The sequence below is a fragment of the Phoxinus phoxinus genome (assembly GCF_949152265.1).
Source record: "Phoxinus phoxinus genome assembly, chromosome: 20".
Taxonomy (NCBI): Eukaryota; Metazoa; Chordata; class Actinopteri; order Cypriniformes; family Leuciscidae; genus Phoxinus; species Phoxinus phoxinus.
The window spans coordinates 12,129,530-12,149,919 of NC_136895.1; the positions used below are offsets into that span (position 1 = coordinate 12,129,530).

The 20,390-nt window shown below is 38.5% G+C and overlaps 1 protein-coding gene across 1 annotated transcript; it reads right to left on the reverse strand.

The window, feature by feature from the left end:
• Positions 1 to 3,981: 3,981 nt before the first annotated feature.
• Positions 3,982 to 20,205, reverse strand: LOC306988580 (uncharacterized protein). Its single transcript, XM_079593664.1, has 7 exons — positions 20,090 to 20,205; positions 11,153 to 12,409; positions 8,818 to 8,916; positions 8,075 to 8,170; positions 7,852 to 7,968; positions 7,494 to 7,727; positions 3,982 to 6,001 (listed from the first exon to the last, which is right to left on the reverse strand). Exons 1-7 carry the CDS (start codon positions 20,145 to 20,147, stop codon positions 5,196 to 5,198), a joined length of 2,667 nt encoding a protein of 888 aa, XP_079449790.1. The 5' UTR covers positions 20,148 to 20,205; the 3' UTR covers positions 3,982 to 5,195.
• Between the last annotated feature and the right edge of the window lie 185 nt (positions 20,206 to 20,390).

Here is a 20,390-nt window from a genome sequence, read left to right on the forward strand (position 1 = left end):
CTGTCGAGGGTCAGAAGACGGCCTATCCCCATGGAGGAGCCCCGTCCTTTCCTGAACACACACTCCGGATGTCAACCGTGAATATTCCAGCTTTCAAAGCGCGTTAAAATGCTCCCAAGCTCAAGCTGACGTCGTGACAATTCCAAAAGACATCAGCCGTTCGCGCGAGGGTGCAACGCGGCTGTGCATATCTGCCAACTCCAGAAGACGAATAACACTTATGATTTCAACTTCCAAGAAGAAGAAAATACCGATGACATCTTGGCACTCTGACAAGTCAAAGTGGGCTGAAGTTAAGTTTATCCTCGTTTGTGTGTAATCCCTTTTAACCAGTTACTTGGAGTTAATCTCAAATAGTTTCACTGCAAAGTGTTCAAAATGAAGACGAAAGTTTTGTTTTTTTTCCCCCCAGGCCTCAAGTCGTTTGATCGGGCTGGCAGTTCAACACCCGTGGAGTTCAGAGGAAGAATGAGATCTCACACTCCATTGCTTAAAATCCCACGCCAATGCTCCAACATTATCCGCCTCTTTAATCCCCACTTTGTCTGTTTAACATTCCTCTAAAACTCAGTTCAAGTCCGCTTTTTCGTAGACACGCTCATGCCAGGCGAGCGCACCGCAGCAGTGTCGCGTTGCGTCCTCTTCCGTTCGCTCTCGGTTCTCCTCCCTGTCTGTCTGCACGAGCCTGTTGAAGGGAACGGCTGGTGTCGTGAGAGCCGAACGGCTTCAGGTAGGAGTTGAACACCGCTGGTTGGCGCTTACCCGGGCGCTGCGTTCACCAGGAACACCACCATGTTCTGAACACACTCGGAAAAGATGGTTGTGGGCGTGCGGTGGGGTGGACAACTTAACTACAGTGTTGAAATACAGGGGAGGGGGCAAGTTACAGGGGAGCGCGCACGCTGGGCTCTTTAACGGCGGCGCGCACGCACGAACTCTTCATACTCAAATTCTGAAGTTCTCTGGGCAGTGTGCCCATGTGATGTCATAAAAAGAACAGGTACGTTGAGTATAATCATGACACTGGCTATTATCGGAACCTAGATTAGCTGGGACCTGAATTTGACCTGTTCCTTGAGTAATTGAAAATTGTCACTGTGGTAAATTAGTGTGAGTCAAAACCATGACATATAGATTTGCAATACAATAAAGTAGGCTATTGTAAGAGAAATAATAAAGTTTTGCAAAAGAAAAATAAAGTATTGAGCAAAACAAAAAATATTTGTATACTTTATTTTTCCTTTGCAATTCTTTCTTTTTGTTTGCAAAAAAAAAAGTGATAAGTTGACTTAACTTTACAAAAGCGAGGAAACCTGTTGCCTTAAAATTAAGTAATAAACTTTATGCGTAGTTGAAAACATTAAGTTATGTGAACTTGACAATTCCACATAACTTAATTCTTTCAATTATGCATTAATTGCTTAGTAATTTTAAGGCAATGGGTTTACTCACTTTATTTAAAGGTACTATATGTAAGAATTTTGTAATAAAATATCCCAAAATCACTTGAACATTGTGATATGTTTCCTGCAGTTGTGTACTTACAATATCCCAAAAGTTCTCAAAGATTTTTTATTTCAGAGAAATTCCTATTTTAAATAACTGGCTGTCCCAGAAAACCTGTTCACTTGTCGCCTGTCAATGACATAATATCCGCGTTATCCCTGGTTTCCGCTCAAGTACTGCCATAGTAACCATGGCGACAGACATGGACAACTGCGTGTGTAACGTCTAGCTGCACGCTGTTGTTGTTTCGTTCAAACATTATGAACCATGGCAAGCAGACTTTGGGAAAATAGGAGAACTATAACAAGGATCTTGTATGTACTTTATTAGACAGGTGAGCAAATGTACATAAAACAAATCTAATGTTATATAGCTCAACATGATGGAATGTTAGAATATGATCTGTATGTCTAATGTTTATAGCTTACTGCTAGTCTCATACAGACAAACTAACACATAGAATAACATTATAACTTTCACCACACTCAAATGAGTTTAGTGTGATAGTGTAGAGCAAGTGACACAGCGCTGCGTTACCTTAGAAGTTTCATTCGTCTAATAAACTGACCTGTGCGAGTAATTCAGCACTTCGGTAGAATTAAATGTCCTTATTATATCCGCGGGACTCGCGTGTGACGCTGATATCTGTCTCTTATTAGCAATCGAGAAATCAAAAAATGACTTATTGTATCTTTAAGTTAAGTCAACTGATCACTTTTTGCAGTGTAATTATTATTTTTATTTTATTCTTATCAGAATGTGGCGTCAAGACTGATGAAAGCTTTTTTTATCAGGACCTCAAATATAAAGGTATCTGAGGGGGGGAAATACAGTAAAATAAATTATCGTGGTTCCCACAGTAATAAAAACCTGGAAATATGTGGACATTAAAAAAAAAGAAGTGATTTACAGGCCTAGAAAAGTAACAGAAATCTTAAAAAGTATGAAAAGGATTATAATGAATCTATATTGTTTTTAATGTTCCAAACTCTGAAATATTGAACTTTTTGTAAGTGTAAATGGTCAAATTATATTTAAAAAATCATTATCCAGTAATTACGAAACAGCGGCGAAGTCAAGTTGCCTGTCCAAAAAAAAAGTTTTCTTCAGGGTTATTCTTAATCTGTTATATTTTTAATCCACTTAAAAACAATAGAAGTAGAGTATGAATGGTATTTTCCCATTGAGTGTGTGTCTGTATGCTCCAGCATTATAGGAACATACCTGAGATTCTCGGTGTGTTTTGACCTTTGATTTATCAGATAAGTAACATCCAAGTGATAATCGTCCCGCACTTCCTGTGTCAGACATTCATCGCGTCCAGTTTCTGAGACATGCTGTGTCGTGTCAGATGGGAAAGTTTATGACACAAGAGTGTGTTCAGGAATTTGACCAACACCAGGCTGTGGACTCGCCATGCATGTACAGCTTTATTTCTTGGTGACCACTTCTGGTCTCTTACTCACTGCTGCAGATTGTTAAACAAACAAGAGAATAACTAGCAACACAGTATTTAGTGCAAATCTCCATTAAAAAGTCTTATCAATTGTATACTCAGGCTACAGCATTTACAATTCTAACCCTTCTAGGAGTCATACTTTCATGTGTGTTTTACACAAACTACCTTGACATTTTATTTTTATATATAGATAAATGCATAGAGTGCCGCTATCAAAACAGATAAGACTGATAATTTTCATAAACAGAACTTTTTATGAAACCAAAGGTTATTGCATTGAACTGTGATCAGTATTTTTACTGCAGTCAGTTTAATGATATGCTACGCCATCTAGTGGACATTTTGGGTTCTCGTGTGTTCTACATGTTGAAGTGAAAAATCATTATCATTTGTCTCACAATTCATCCACTTATTTAGGTGTTTTATTGACTTAAATATCCAGTTTATCTTCCATATTGTGTAAATCAATAGCCACAAAATTTTTTTAATGTCACCACAGTATTAACATGCAGTAATATGAGCGTACTCAACATGAAATTCTCATCTCAATTACCAACAACTCATATACCACTAAATTGCACAAAGGAAAATTATCAGTATGTACAAGTGGAACTGAAGTACTAATGAAGTCAAACTTTCTACCACATATAGCATATTCACACGACATTCAAACAAGAAATAAATAATATTATAACATGTTATATTTATTCTGAACATAGTATAAATAAGTAAAGTAATGTGTTGCAAACTGATTTAAATTAGAACAAGGAAGAAAAAGAATAACCGAGAATCTGTTTTATACAGACTGATAAAAGTATCTGTGTAACTGGGACGTGCAGAGAGTTCCTCAGGGGCAGGGGCTCAAATGTAAAAAGGGGCATATATATATATATATATATATATATATATATATATATATATATATATATATATATATATATATATATATATATTAAAAGTATATTAAAATAGAAAACCATTATTTTAAATTGTAATCATTTTTTTTTATTTTTTTTATCAAATAGCCTAAATGCAAGCTTGAAGCGCATGAGACTTATTTAAAAAATTTAAATAATAATAATGTGTGTGCAGAAATTTAAAATTAAAAGTCACCATTTCGCGTGTTGTTGTCAGCCTACACTTCACATAATAGGCCTGGGCTTCATTTAACAAACTATGATAGTTTCATAATGGTAAACGGTGTAGTATAGAGTAGACTAAATACATTAAGTGACTTGAATACTTACCATTAATGCTACTTTTGGTGCTGGTTTTGAGCAGTGCTTTAGTCAATTAGCATCCATTAGTTCAACGACGGAGATTGAGATCGCTTCAATGTAAATTCGTCTGTCCATGACATTTTCAAACGATTTATAAATGACCGGAAAAAATTACGCTCCACTTCACATTGTCCAATAAAATTTTAACTTGTGCCAGATGTACGATTGGTCGGTGTATTATACATGACAAACAGGCTTCAGTGAATTAAGTAATATTTTAAAATATGTGTTATGTGGATTTGAATCGACACACAACCTTTTATTTAAAAAAAAAAAATTAACAATTGTTTGGTTTATTTTTTTCCTGCCGTCGAGCCATAACGTTACTCACTAAAAAGAGACTCGAGAGCATCGGTTCCCAAACAGACTGTGGGATAGGTTTACACTAGTGCATTTTCATTTTAAAACGTCTAACTTTTGCTACGGTTATGCTTGCCGTCCACACACTACTCCGGAGTTTTAGACCCTCGAAAACGGCCCGTCAATCAAGACCGGAGCAGACACACGCACAACTTGACGCAAGTGACGCAACCCATAGCAACGCGTTATAGCAACAACACCTCAGACTGACAGAAACGTAAAAATAAACGTGAATTTAGGCTACTTTAGTTTTGTACACATTGTCATGTTAATTATAAGCAAATGCATTTTGTTTTATTGACCACAATATTATCATTGATATATGTTTGAGAAGGGCACTTTTGATTAATTTTGAAATAGGGCTCGAGCACCCAAAGCCCCCCCCCCCCCCCCCCCCCCCCTCTGCACGTGCCGATGTGAATCTCACAAATGGTATGTCACTTTTACTCTCTCTCTTCATTGCTTTATTTATAACCATTTATTCATAACTGTTATTCTCGTCCATCCATTCATTCAATGATTTGGTGCCCTCAGACTTGACTGATGTGCCTTAGGTAGAAAATAAACCCTCACTCCGTTCTTCTTTTAGGCTACTGTCTCCGCCAACGGTTTTGGGGTTTCTCCTTGGTTTCTGCAGCTGCCTCTTCCTTGGCTTCCCTTTTCTCAGCCAAACTGCTGAGCAAAGCCGGCAGGTCATCTGTGATGGCCTTATCAATCTTCTCCAGCAGGCACCCCCCTGTCCAGCCACAGTATGAGGAGAGGACCTTAAAGCCGCTGGGAGGATTCACTCCAAAGAAGTCCCGGTACGCCTCCGGTTCTGGCAAGTCGAACTTGCTCACATTGGTCTTGGCCAGAATGGACTTGAAGATGTAGAATTTGTCAGGGTCACTGACGATATCACGGAAAACCTCCTGTGGGTCACTAAACCAGCCCAGCTTCTCATGATACGTCTGCAAGTAGCGGTCGACCAGGAGGGCGTGGATGCGCACGCGGATGCCGTGCTGGCGGATGAAGGCGATTTTGTTTTCCAGGCGGTTCTCAATGACCTGATTTAGGTCCTCCAGCAAAGAGATCTCCTCACGTTTAAAAAGGTCTCTGTTGGTGTCTGGATTGTAGTCCTGCGGCCAGAAGGAGCTCACGTAGACGCGCGGGGGTTCTGTCACATTAATCAGGGGGGCCATGCTCCAGAAGAGGGCGCCGTATACACGCATTAAGTCCTGGGTTGTCAGACTGTCGGCCTTGTTGAGGATGATGCGGATCTGTGACTCGCGTCCCTTCATCTGTCTGAACAGCATCTCAAGTTCTAATCCTACATCCAGTTTGGTTGGGTCAAACACCAGGAAGATGAGGTCAGCACGGTCGATAAACCACTGGCACACTTCGCTATAGGGGTACCCTAAAGGACAACAACACAAATTGTAAACGTGTTCAAAGGCAGAATGTTACACTTTTATCCTATAATATGATTCTTTTTCAGAAATGGTTCTTTTGAGGGAAAAAAAACGAACTTAGATACTGAGGGAATACCGTACTAAAATACTCTGAAAACTTTGTAGGCTATTCAGTGGCGCCGAAACACCACTAGTGAATCTGTGGCGTGAAAACAAAAAAACTAGGGCTTGGTTTCACAGACAGGGCCTAGATAAAGCCAGGGTATGCCTTAGTTAAATTAGGACATTTAAAGCAACACTAAATAACTTTTCCTCTACGGTCGCCCTACAGGTTGGAAGCGGAATTGTTCATTACCGCTGTCGTAAATAATTTAGCCTATACCGCAGCCTACTGTCGCACGCACGCTCGCTCGCTGTTTATTCAGCACCGGCTTTGGCATGAATGATGTCCACAGACAAGGTATGTTGCATGATTTCATGAAAGTAGCCATGATGTATTGCGACATCAGAAACGAAGAAAAACAAAATAATGACTATTGTAACGCTTGACGTAAAGCAAGTCAAATTTGTAGTTTTCTTATGTCTCATTCGAACTACAGAAACGTGACACGATCTGGCAAACTTGCATAGTGCAGTTAGAGCAGTTATAGGGCCGCAAAGTAAATCCAGAAGTGCCTTTCACCGTTACGACCTGATGAACCACTAATACGATTTGGGAAAAAAATATTTTAAGGTAAAAAAATGTATTTAGTGTTGCTTTAAATAGCTTTTATAAACATGCCTTAAAAAAAAACATTACTGTAGGTGTGCATCAAAACAATGTCACTGATATATTTTAAGATATGCCAGTGCAAGTTGCTTTCAGTTAAACCAGTAAAGCTTTGTCATGGTTAACAGGTTTGCGTAACAAAAGCAGCCCAATTGCTATTCAAAGCCCGCCCAATCATGGCCAAAACTAGCAACACTAAGTATTGTCCTCATGCGAATGATTCAACTGGTTCTTATAGTGAATCAAATGCATTCAGCGCAAGAAGTGTAGTCCAATTCCCAAAATAATTACTTTAATGAGTCAATTTTATTTATTGAGTCAAATATGCACAACTAACTAGTTACTGACTGGTTGTTCATATGATGTGTAGTTCAAATTGTCTTTTTTTGTGTGTTATTGTTTAATAGTTAAGCCCAATAATTTGATTGCATTTATACTACTTCTAAAAAAGTATTTGTGCAAGAATTGTTTTAAATTTATTCAAATTTAAATGATCTCATAATTCATATTTAATTTCTTTTTCCAAGTATGTTTTACTTAGAATAAAATAATCATTAATGAAACTATTAAGGAACAGAAATGGTTAAAATCTTCACGATTACTATCCCTGCTTCAAATAAGCCAAAACGTTTAACAATATTCAATTCGGATCGAGAGGTGCGTTTTGTCCTCTTTCAAATATTAGACTCTTTATACTTTTTGTGTCTTTGTCAATGCAGTATTTTCACCTCTCTCTTGTTGTTTGCGGTTTTCAATGATGCCAGGTGTGTCCACAAATGTGACGCGCTCCAGGAGTTTGTGCGGCATCTCGATTCCCACCAGCTTTTCCAGGAACCCCTGACCAAACTTCTCCAGTGGCGAGAAAGAGCGGGAACTGTCCGCAGCCATAACAATGCCCTCGATGTTGCGAACCTTCTCGCCGTGCATTAGGACAGTGTATTCTGAGGTTGTGGGCTCAGCCCCTGAGAAAGCAAAAGAGCGATATGAAGGAGATGTTGTATGTTGAACTAATATCCTCTTATATAATAGCTCATTTAATGTGGTTCTTTCATTTTACATTCATCCATTTAATGACTGATGTGTTACCAGTGTAAAGCTGCTGTGAAGTGTCATGGAGACCCAGAAGATAATTGATCATGGAAGACTTGCCAACGCTCCAGGGACCCAGGAACAGGACCATGGGCTTAGAGGTGATCTCTGCATCTGATCAGTGTGAAGAAAACAGGCCGTTTAACTGAGGTGAGGGCTTCATTTTGACACTTTTTGTGGTAGTAAAGCAGTCATCTGATGTTGTAAAACATCCGTTCACCTGATACTTCATGCTGCCTGAGCTCATTGTATCTGTAGGCATTCTCCAAGGGTTTAATCGCGGTGTGGTAGACATGCTGCAGCTTCTTCAGAGCGTCTATGAGAGTTGATGAAATGATTACAAAACAAATAATAATAGCAGAATAAACTTGTTTATAATTTAATAATTTTCTGGGAACTGATTTTAGTTTGCTTTTAAAAAAATCCAATGAAGATTCAAGATATTGAATAAGTTAAATAAGATATGAAATTAATTATTGTTTTCACTGCAAAAAGATATATTGTAGGTTTAACTTAAAAAAGGTGAGTAACCTGGTTGCTGTTTAATGTTAAATTAATTGAAATGAAACAATTTAGTTAATACAATGAGGGAGATTGATTTAATCAACAGAAACTCAAAATATTATCTGAACCACATAAATCTTCCAGGTTGATTTTACAAAATAAAAAATGTTGTGATTACAAATCATGAAAAAATTTTTTACAGTGCACTTTGTCGAAAATTCAATAAATTCTTGAAATGGTAATATGCTAGCTATTTCTGAGCAAACAATTAATTGCTTATGATTTTGCACACTATAGGTGATGTGTGACAGAACAAGTGAGCTCACACAAAATTGTTTTAGTCAAGCTAAAATGTAATTGGTTAATGTAGACCTAACTGGCCTGATATGGTAAATACTGTACAGCCTATGAAAGTAAAACTTTTTTTTAAATAATTTGTATTTTCATTATATGACTCACCGACATATTCCCGTGACGGTTCAGCTGTTGCCAGACGCAGCGTCTCTTCAATGTGAGATCGATCTCTTGCGGCAGAACCTGAGAGGGTTGTTTCCTCCACTGCCAGAGGAAAAATAGCCAGCATAAAACCTGAATCTCATGTCATCAACATCACATTTTTTTATGTGGCTTTAAAAAAAATTGTTACTTTACGTTTAAATTTTTTAGTTACCATTTGGTTTTTATTTGATAAACATATTGTTAGAAAATAAAAATGTTGTCATCATTTACTCTTTACCCTCAAGTTGTTCTAAACCTGTATAAATGTCTTTCTTCTGCTGAACACAAAATAAGTTATTTTAAAGAATATGGGTAGTCAAACTGTTGATGGGCCCCATTGATTTCCATAATGTGGGGAAAAATATGGAAGTCAATGGGACCCATCAACTGTTTGGTTACAGATATTCTTCAAAATATCTTCAAAAGAAAATAAATTCTTACAGGTTTGGAACAACATTAGGGTGAGTAAATTATGCACTATTAAGGTTTCAGTTGTGGAATCAACAGAACATTGCCACAGTTTAAATGTACACCTTAAGTAAACAATATCTCTGAGGAAAGAAGCTGCATCTGTATTTAGACTAGAATCACAATCACAGGAAACTATGTATTGACTATTATTAATCTTAGTTGACAATAATAACCTGGCTCCAAAACAGAATACAACTGTCATTTTGGGTTCATCTACTGCAACCGCTACATCAGGTCTATTTGGAGCCAGTTAAACACACTCACTGTACTATTAAAAGCATCTGAAACATTTCTTCCCCATTACAAAACTGGCCTCCATGCAAGCCAGAGAACATAATGGCCATTGGACTTGTGCCAAGTGTTATTTCTGTTAGGTTATTTTTGGTGATGGGTTTATTCTTGTGCCACCTTTGACCAAAGTATCAGGTGGAGAAGCACAAGGAACTGACTTTTACAATAGTGTCCCACCCTGCCCCCTAATGACGGGACAGCAACATAGCTCCTTCTCTCTGGTTATTTCCCATATAACGGGGTTTAACCAGAAGATTCTGAAGCTCTTTATTATACAGTCAAACCAAAAATTATTCTGACACCAGATCAAATTTGTAATATTTTTTTACTACTGGGTGCAGGACACTATAGTTAATTTATGTAAGTGAGGATAGGAAAATAAAGTAAACTGTGACATATTATACCCAAAAATTATTCATACAGTGGACTACCAGCAGCCATATCACCCTGTAGCCCAAGACTGGATGCCCACTGAAGCTAAGCAGGGCTGAGCCTGGCTAGTACCTGGATGGGAGACCTCCTGAGAAAACCTGGAAGAGGTGTTAGTGAGGCCAGCAGGGGGCACTCACCCTGCAGTCTGTGTGGGTCTGTGTCCTTCGGTGTCCTGACCACATTCCCTCCAATGGCCCTTACCAATCATGGCCTCCTAATAATCCCCATCCACTGAATTGGCTCTACCACTTTCTGTCCTCTCCACCTATAGCTGGTGTGTGGTGAGCGTACTGTGGCTGCCATTGCTTCATCCAAGTGGATGCTCACACTGCTGGTGGTTGAGGAGAGACCCCCTGATATGATTGTAAAGCGCTTTGGGTGTACAGTAGTACATATGAACGCGCTATATAAATGCCTCATTCTATTCTATTCTATTCTATTCTATTCTATTCTATTCTACTTAAATGTAACAGTTGACAGCTATTCAACCGAATTCATTTGTGAGACAGTCCAACAGAAGGATGAACAAAACCAGTGAAATATCAACTGATTTGATAACTCTGAATTCTTGTCATTTTTTATTATTATTTTCTAAACTATAGCGAATAATGTGAGAAATGTGAGAAAGGTGACTGAATAAATTTTGGTATGACTGTATTTGGATTTTAAATTAGAGCAAAGGGGGCATTAGTAACAATTCTGTGAAATGTATTTCCTGAGGTTGTACTAACCCTAACCCTTCGTAAAAAAAAATGGTCCACTGTATATTGTCAACCAAAGTGTTTTCTAAAATTTGTCAATTTGTCTGGCCGAACAGCAGCAGAGCAGTCACATTTGTTGTTGTTTAGTAGACTTTTGTAGGCTAAATCCAATAATTTCTACAAGAATCCAAGCAATTGATAATTTGGCAAAAGATTTCCACAAACAGATTTCGCAATGGGTTCAAGTTGGTCATGCAGATTTGTTTCGTTGAACAACACAAAGCTGCTTAGTTTTTTTACATTTTTAGAAAACTGATCGCAATTCAACAATTCAACATTCTCTTATCTCATCTTAACATTAAATGTTAAATTTTATTCATGCTGACTGAACTGTACTGTACCTTCGGCAGATGCTTCGGATGCTGGTACATCATCTGACACTTCTTCCACCGTTACTTCTTCAGCGGGTGCAGGAACTTCTTCTTGGACCATAATTTGCTCTGAAGTTGGTTCTACAAGCTTCTCAGTTGCCAATTCAACAACCTCCTCAACAACATCTGCTGCAGGTTCCTCAGCCTCTTCTGTTTCCACCATTTTTAAGGCTTCTGGTTCAATCTCAGGAACTCCTTCTTCCTCTGTTACAGCTTCCTCTTCTATGTCCTCTTCCTCTGCTACCTCTTCTTCAACCACCTGTTCCTCACCTCCCTCATCTTGAATATGAGGAACATCTTCTTCCTCAGCTACCTCCCCGTCACTCTGAGAAAGTTCCTCTTCTTCACCTGCATCATCTTCAGTCTGAAGACCCTCTTCTTCCTCAGCTACCTCCCCGTCACTCTGAGAAAGTTCCTCTTCTTCACCTGCCTCCTCTTCAGTCTGAAGACCCTCTTCTTCCTCAGCTACCTCCCCGTCACTCTGAGAAAGTTCCTCTTCTTCACCTGCCTCCTCTTCAGTCTGAAGACCCTCTTCTTCCTCAACTACCTCCCCTACATTTTGAGAAAGTTCATCTTCTTCGCCTTCCTCCTCTTCAATCTGAGGACCCTCCTCTACCTCAACTACCTCTTCTTCAGTCTGAGAAAGTTCCTCTTCTTCACCTGCTTCATCTTCAGTCTGAAGACCCACCTCTTCCTCAACCACCTCCTTCTCAATCTCCTCTTCGACAGATTCCTCAACAACCATTTGTGCCTCTACATCACTGTCGACCTCTGAATTCTCTTCCTCCTCCTCCTCCTCCTCCCTCACGTCATGTGCCTCCTCAATAACTTCCTCCTCCACCACTTCATTGGATGTCTCTAACTCAACTTCTGCCTCCTCATGGACTTCCTCCTCCACCACTTCATTGGATGTCTCTAACTCAACTTCTGCCTCCTCTTCATGTGCTTCCTCCTCAGATATCTCTTCAGAAGAGGCCTCCTCTTGACTCAACTCTTTCTCTTCTGAAACAACCTCATCCTCTTCATCCTCGTTAGAGCTGACATCTTCTGCCGCGGTGTCAATATGAGCACCGGTGCCACAGGGTTGGCAGACAGGTCTGTTTGGTGCAGGCGTGTCATTGGAGGAGCTTTGACTGATATCCTCTGTGCCATCACAGCAGTTGAACAGCTTGCCTTCAGACTTCAGCTGGAGCGGCACAAGCGGCTCAGTCTCTGACCCCACTGCATCTGCGAAGGAAAACAATAAAATTAACCAATATATAACTCTGCACATTCCCACATTATGAAGTATAAATCATATTTGCATGCCTTCCCTTTGCTCAAACAAGGTCATGGGTTCGATTCCCAGGGAAAGCAAAACATAACAACGTGTACCTTAAAAATAATGTAAGTCGCTTAGGATAAAAGCATCTGTCAAATAAACAAAAACAATTATTACAAGACAATGGCAACAAAAATTACTATCTACAAGCTTGTCATCCACCGAAATAATTTTTTACTGAAACGCCAAAACCAAATGTAAAATGTTAATTTATTATTCTGTTCAGGGTGTTGTGTTTGCAGGTCATAAAACAGTCATAATAATTTGTTACATTTATGTAACGCTTTTCTTGGCACTCAAAGTGCTTGGAAGGGGGAATCTCTCCAACCAATCTGCAGCATCCACTTGGATGATGCGACGGCAGCCATATTGCGCCAGAACGCCCACCACACACCAGCTTAGGTGGAGATGAGACGGAGTGAGGAAGCCAATCAGTATATATGGAGATGATTAGGAGGCCATGATGATGGACAGACAACACTGCCCTCCTCATAACATCACTTCTTGTGAAGAGAAGTATGTGACAGATATATAACATTAGCATTTAGCATTCCGTGTTTGAGACTCCATCTTCTGCAACGTCACAGTAACTCAAGTAAACAAACACCCATGGCTACTGTCCTAAATCATGTAAAAATGAATGGGTTTGAACAAAATTATTTTTATGGATTTCCTTGCCCACTGCTTTGGTGTGAATATGTGAGTCTGTAGTGATGACCCATGTCTGTGATTCATGCAGCGATGAATGTGCTCGATGAGAGCAAAATGCTTTTCATGTGAATCACATCCTGAAATAGGAAGCAGAGCTGGCAGGAGAAGAGAACGCCAAGTCTTTTCTGTTCATGTGGATCATCAGAGCAAGGTTTATTTTTCATTCTGTCCTCCGGCTCTGATAAGGGTGTTAGCATGGCGGCTTTGTACCAAGATTTCCACCTCTAGGTTTAATGTCAAATGCTTCCACTGAAATGTACAGCTCTGCTTTCATGCAAGTAATCATCCAATTGTAAATATCGGTGCATTAATTTGTGGATTAATATTGTTTTCTGGTATAATTTGTCGCAGGCTGAAATTTTTCGGTTCATAGCCATTTCAGTGGCCTTCTATGCAATTCATGGAAATATGTTATGTACTGTATTATATCATGCCTACTTCAGGACTGCATTATTAAAGTGTATTAAAGTGTAAAAACTGCATATTCAAAGGACTTGTCAAATAACACTCATAGAAGAAAATGTTCTATATAGAACCTTAAAGGGTTCCGTCAGGCGTTTCATAAATAGAAACTAGGGGTAGGATAGAACCATCATGGGGTTATTTTATGGGTTTAGTTTTGATTAATTAAGTTTGTTTTAATTCACTTTTCATTTTAGTTAAATTTTATGAATTAAACAGCTCGCAAACAGAGAAAATTTAAATAAACTGTTAAACATGAAACTATTTTGCAATCATTTAAGATATTTCTCGATATAGAACCTTTTGGGGATAAAGAGTTCTTTAAAACTGAGTCAAGAACCATAGGTTTCTCTATAGGAACCCACTGAACTAGTGTACTGGTGTAAGACAAATCCCAAATTCATCTGTAGGCCTGGTTGCACAGACAGGACTTAGATAAAGCCAGGATTAGGCCTTACCTCAATTAGGACATTTTATAAATGGGCCCTAAAACATTACTGACGTGCATCTTGAGACAAAACTGGTTCTGATATATTTTAAGATACTGTATGTCAGTGCAAGTTGCTTTCAGTTAAAACAGCTTAAACATGCATTTTTATCTGAGACTAGGCTTAATTCTTAAGTCAGTGAAACTGGGGGAAAGTGTCTTCAATACACTTAAGCGACATTTCAAAATCGTGCTGACAGCAGAGGGCACCAGTTTGGCTATAGTTAGTTCAGATAAACATGTTCCACCTTTGGCATTTGACCACTTGCTTGTAAAAATTATCTCTTGACAAGCTTGTGTGTTCCTTAGAAGTCTCTAATTAATTGAATTGGCTCTGGTCAGTGTACGTGTGATATGTTTTGCACACTTAACACGCTCACAGACCCAGGAGAGCTATATTTAAGCCATATAGACAAAGTGTATGTGTCATCAACGCAACCATGAGTGTGCTAACTTTTGAAGGCCTAAGGCCTTAGGTTATGTCATAAGAGTTACTCTTTACTGCTCCTATCTTTACCAGTCCAAGATTATGGTTACATCATCGCAACAACGCTGTGATGTGAAATAGTACTTATAAGAAAATAGATAACTATAAATATGAATATGATAACTATTTATCTGACCTCATAATTAGATCTTAATTTAAATGTCACAGAAATTGACAGAAAGGCTAGTTGTCATGTGCTACAGAATAGTGTGTATAGCTCAGTATCATATTCTGCCATTTTGATTTCCTTAAATCCACACAGGTATTGTTTTTTAGACAATGGCTGGGGAGCAAAAATAAGAGCAGCTATATCATGAATTACCCCAATATGAAACCAACTAAGTCATATTTATATATAAATATAGGCTATATATACACACACAAAATCATCTGCATTTTTTAAGTTGTAAGTGACGGAGACCAGCCCATCCCCCTTTGACAGTGTGTTCTGAGGTGAGGACAGGAATGGACAGGTGCTCGATCCCAAGTCCCAGGTCTTCACCATGACACAAATAGCCTGCCCCCTGAGAAAGAGTTTCTCTGTTATTCTCTGCTAAAATGACATTGAGGTTCAGCTTGTATATGTAGATTCCTTTTTTGATACCATTGACTTCCTTCTGCCAAGCTACTCTATTCTACTCTTCAAGCACACAGTGACGGTCGTGTCTACAGGAGTGATTTTTCAAAGATAGCTGTGGTCACTAGGCAAAATCCAATGCAATGTGAGACACTTCTGGAAGGTCATTATACCAATTCATTTTGATGACAGACTTTGGCTCAGGCATTTCAGAATGATCAAACCAACATTTGAGATGCTGCGCAATGAAATTGGTCCAGTTATCCAATCACATCCACTGTTGATGCAGTCACCCACGTTTTTTTGTGTGTTACACATCAATGGATTTATTTGGTAAATGTGTTTCCATCGGAATTGATGTGCATGTTTTTTATCGGATAAAAAAATAATGCATTTTTAGAATTGATGCACATTTTGGCGTTTCCATCTTTTTTTAATACAATATCCCAAAATGCACATGAAAATAAGTGGATGGAAACTTAGTTTTTGTTCGACTGAATACTTTGAGTTTGCTGCATTACTAAACAGCCTGAAAATATATAGTGCAATCAATGAAGTCTGATTCAAGAATTAATGACTCTTATGATCCAGTCCTTCTTATTGAATATAAAACAGCAATTCAACTCCTGAGAGTATGATATTATGATCTGGATCTTTTTAGTGTATCACAAACACTTGTGAAATAGTTGAGCAGTTTCTCAATTAATTTAAAATACATGGCACTTTTTTTTTTGACAATAAAATTGAATTTCTCTCTAGTAATGACTGAAGTCATTGAAATCTTTTGAGGTTTTTCTAAGGTTTTGGATAGTGATGACTCAAGTGTTGCTACATCCTTCTAAAGGAATTACTGTCTTTTGGATCAGTTTTCTAAAGTGAAGATCATGGAAACCCACTAGTAATGACTCAAGTGTTACCAAATCCATCTGAAGGAATTACTATCCGAAACCTTACAAAAACATAAAAAGTTTACAATGACTTCAGTCATTACTAGAGACTTATCATGTTTTTCACTTTGAATACTGATCCAAATAATTAGCAGTTCCTTCTAAAGGATTGCGTAATACTTGAGTCATTACTACTGATCTTTACTTTAGAATCAATTATACAATGTGCATTACCCTCATTAATTATGAAACTGTAGTTCTTAGTCCTGGGAGGGATTAAAAAACAATAATATTGATTAGCTAATAGTGTAGAATAGCTAACTCCCACATACAACTGAGCGCTATTTCTTACTATTTCGTTAATCAGAGAGCCTTGTTAATAGTAGTTACTAGAGTGTTAAAGGTACAATATGTAAGATGTTTGTAATAAAATATTCAAAAAGCACTTGCACAGTGATTGATATAGGCTATTTAATGCAGTTGTTTACTTACATTATCCCACAAGTTCCCAAGGATTTGTAAATTCCAGTTTTAAATAATGTCTCATCCCTTGTCATTGTCATGTATCAATGACGTAATATATAACGCTCTATCCTCGGTTTCTGCTTGTAGAAACCATAGACGCCACATTAGCGGCTGTTTCAATTGGCCACTTCACATAAGCCACTAATGAGGGATCTATGTATTATATATATATATGATACAGTATCATGCCGCTGTTGTGTTGTTCAGTCAAAAAACATAAACATAGATCAACTGAGGCTTTGGGAAAAACAGAGAAATAAAACAAGGATCAACATCGACATGGCGTTTTCGAGATGGAGAGCTTCACGACAAACTTGGACTTGACAGAGACACCGCTCTCACATGTGTTTTAAAAGACATGTAAGCAAATATATACTATTTATTGTTTATCTACAGTTATATTTCACTTTGTTTTTATTTCAGTAACGCTTTTTAACAGGTGAGCAAGTCTTTGGCTGTGAAATGAAATACAGTATGTGTCGCATTAAAATATTTAGCCATTACTTGTAAATACTGTGGGTTCGTTCAAATGTACTTTTAGTACGATTGTTTTAAACGTGTAAAACTGCGCAGCATTAACCCACGAAATCATTTGACAAATAGTCACATATCAGTAACAGGCTAATATAGCATTGCATTTCACGTTCCTTTCAGCTAATTTATTATGATGACATAAAATAATGTGATCAAACGTACAGGTAATACAAAATCAAATTAATTACCTCATCCGTGAACATGATTAGAGACTGTGAAAACGACATTTCCCATCGTTCCACTCTCCTTCATAGCGTCATCAAGCTTCGCCTTTGTTATTGTTTTGAAAATGCGATCTCAGCCTCGAAAAATTACTTATTGTACCTTTAATGATGGAACAGTATTCTAATGTTACCGATAATTCACATGACATTTTGTCTGTTTGGTTCAACCTCAATCTCATGAGGAATATTTTGTATGAGGTGACAACTTTATATAAATTCACATGACGTGATTTGTACGTAAATATATGATTTTTAGAAAAAAATATATGATTAAAGGTCCACACCTAAACCTAACGGGTTTAGCCACCCATTCACCAAAACGTAAAATATTTACAACTTGCCTTAAAGGAACACTCCACTTTTTTGGAAATAGGCTCATTTTCCAACTCCCCTAGAGATAAACAGTTGAGTTTTACCATTTTCAAATCCATTCAGCCGATCTCAGGTTCTGGCGGTAGCACTTTTAGCATATTATTATTAGCATATTACGCAACGCCTGTAAATAGTCCCCAGCTCGGTAACTTCCAACGTGACCGGCACTAAGTTTGTAATATCATTGCGCCTGCTGGTACGGCAGCAGTTCCTTGATTATTACGCAGGAATGAGAGTATAGTTCCTAGTCATATTGGCCTAGAAAGTCGCAACTTTTCATTTTCTGTCGGTCTTAGTACACGATGTAACTACAGAAGAGTCAAGTTTTAAGAAAAATATCGAAACTGTTTGGTAATTTTTTTGAGAGAGATGCTAACGGTCTAATCAGATTCAATGATCTATGCTAAGCTATGCTAAAAGTGCTACCGCCAGACCCAGAGATCGGCTGAATGGATTCGAAAACGGTAAAACTCAACTTTAACTCTAGGGGAGTTGGAAAATGAGCCTATTTCCAAAAAAAGTAGATGTTCCTTTTAGAGTGTATTGATTTGATTTCAATTTTTATTGATTCGGTTTGGTTTTATTTGTATACTGCATGCGTGGCTGTGTTTTAAAATACCTTAAGTGTGTACGGCTTGCTGTTTGTATGCGTTTGTGTAGCAACATCGTTTACTCTTGTTTGCGAGTAATGTCTGCGTATGCTTGGCTGCTGTGAGTGGACTGTACTAGGGAAAACCCCAGGTGCTAAAACAGGCCGCATACAGTAGGCAGGACAGAGGCTTTAAGTCCTGTTAACATAATGGTTGCCCCTACAAGGCCCGCAAGACAGAAATAAAGTCTGATTGAGACAGTACCGTTGTGACAGCAGCTGTGGACTGGAAGTGTAAATGCGGATAGAAAGTACAAGGGGGCGTGTAAGTGGAGCTGTGAAGCATGACCACGCAACCGCCCGAGGAAGAGTGTCTGATTTCATAGTGCACTAGGCCTTTCCACCTGACCGTACAGACACAGAAAGAGGACAAGAACAATGCAAGGACAGACAAGGATAATACTTAAAAGCAAGCCAGAGGAAGCTACAGCCACAAATTATTTGACCAACAGTAACTGGCTTTCTTGCACTACTTTAAAGCCGACAACTGTTTCTCTTACAGTTGATTGCAGTTTCTTGAGTTTTAGAGAACAAGACATAAGAATTTATATTTATTAGGGATGCACGACACCATATCGGCCACCATATCGGTATTGGCTGATATATGCACATTTTTTATGTTATCATTATCGGCCCGATAAGAAAATTTTGCCGATATTAAAGCCGATACATAATGTATGATTTCCTTCAGCTGAGACACTTCAGATGCGCACTGTTCGCCATGATGGTTTTGAATTGCTTGAAATATGATTGGAATCACTTCAAAAAAAGACAATACAGTTAAGAGCAACATGTGCAGCGCAAGTCTGTCATATAGGCTACATACAGTTATAATGAGAACATCATTATAATTGTCTGCTTGGGACATGGATTTTAATGGTGATACTTTTGTTTTTGTAATCAGGCTCTCAAAAATTATATAAAATTTGGATTTATCGGTCAATATATCAGTTATTGGCTTTCAAATATAAAGAATTTGTTATCGGTATCGGCCAAAATGTCCATATCGGTGCATCCCTAATATTTACATCTGTAAGAATAAGAAATAAGAATAAGTTTTGTTACTGCAGACTAACTTTGTGCCAATAGCTTCTCTGATGCATCCGAGATGACAATCTCGGTTTAAACCTGGTATTAAGATGCGTTTTGGTCGATCGGATAGTCGACTACCTTCCAGAGTTAGTCGAAAATGCATCCGACCGGATTGCTTTCGTAGTGTAAATGCTCGTGGTTGAATACTTTCTAACAGTCATAAAAGACAGACAAAGTATATGTAACCAAAATGAAAAAGAGGAGTATATTTCAGAATATAGTGAATAATTCACACTTGAGACCAATAAACAATTTAATTGCATTAACTTACTTTAACCACATATTCAAGTTCATAAAGTCAAAAATGAGAGGAAATTCTGCTACCAAGAAACCATATCCATTCCGTAAAACACTTCACCATATACAGTAGCTATATGAATATGCAACCGATGCAGCTCTCATCTTCACCAAAGACAAGCAATCCCATCTAGGATTTCAGATTACAGTCTTTATCTTGTGCTAAACCTGAGGCCAGTTTGTCCCAGACAAAAAGCCAATCACTCTTAACATAGAAGTCAACTGCAGCTCTTAGTTCAGCAGCCCGCCTGTGTTCAAATTCCAGTTTTTCAAGCTTCTTACCTGCAGTGGTGAGGGCCAGTAGAGACAGCAGGCAGCAGAAGGGGAGGAAAAGCCTCATTTTGACTGCCAGGACTGTCCAGTTCCCTCTTCAGTCTATATATACCCCTGGAGAGACGCAAGAGGGCCTGCGGAGGGTCTGGGGGCGGGGCGGCGCTCATGGACATTGAAGCATTTGCACAAGCGTCAGCACTGGGAGCAGCTGCCTTCTCCAATCAGATGGCCTTTAACCTTTGCCTACTTTTTGGGTAACCGGACTAATGCGGAGCTGTAAGGTAAGATTCAGTTATTTGATCAGAGGGAC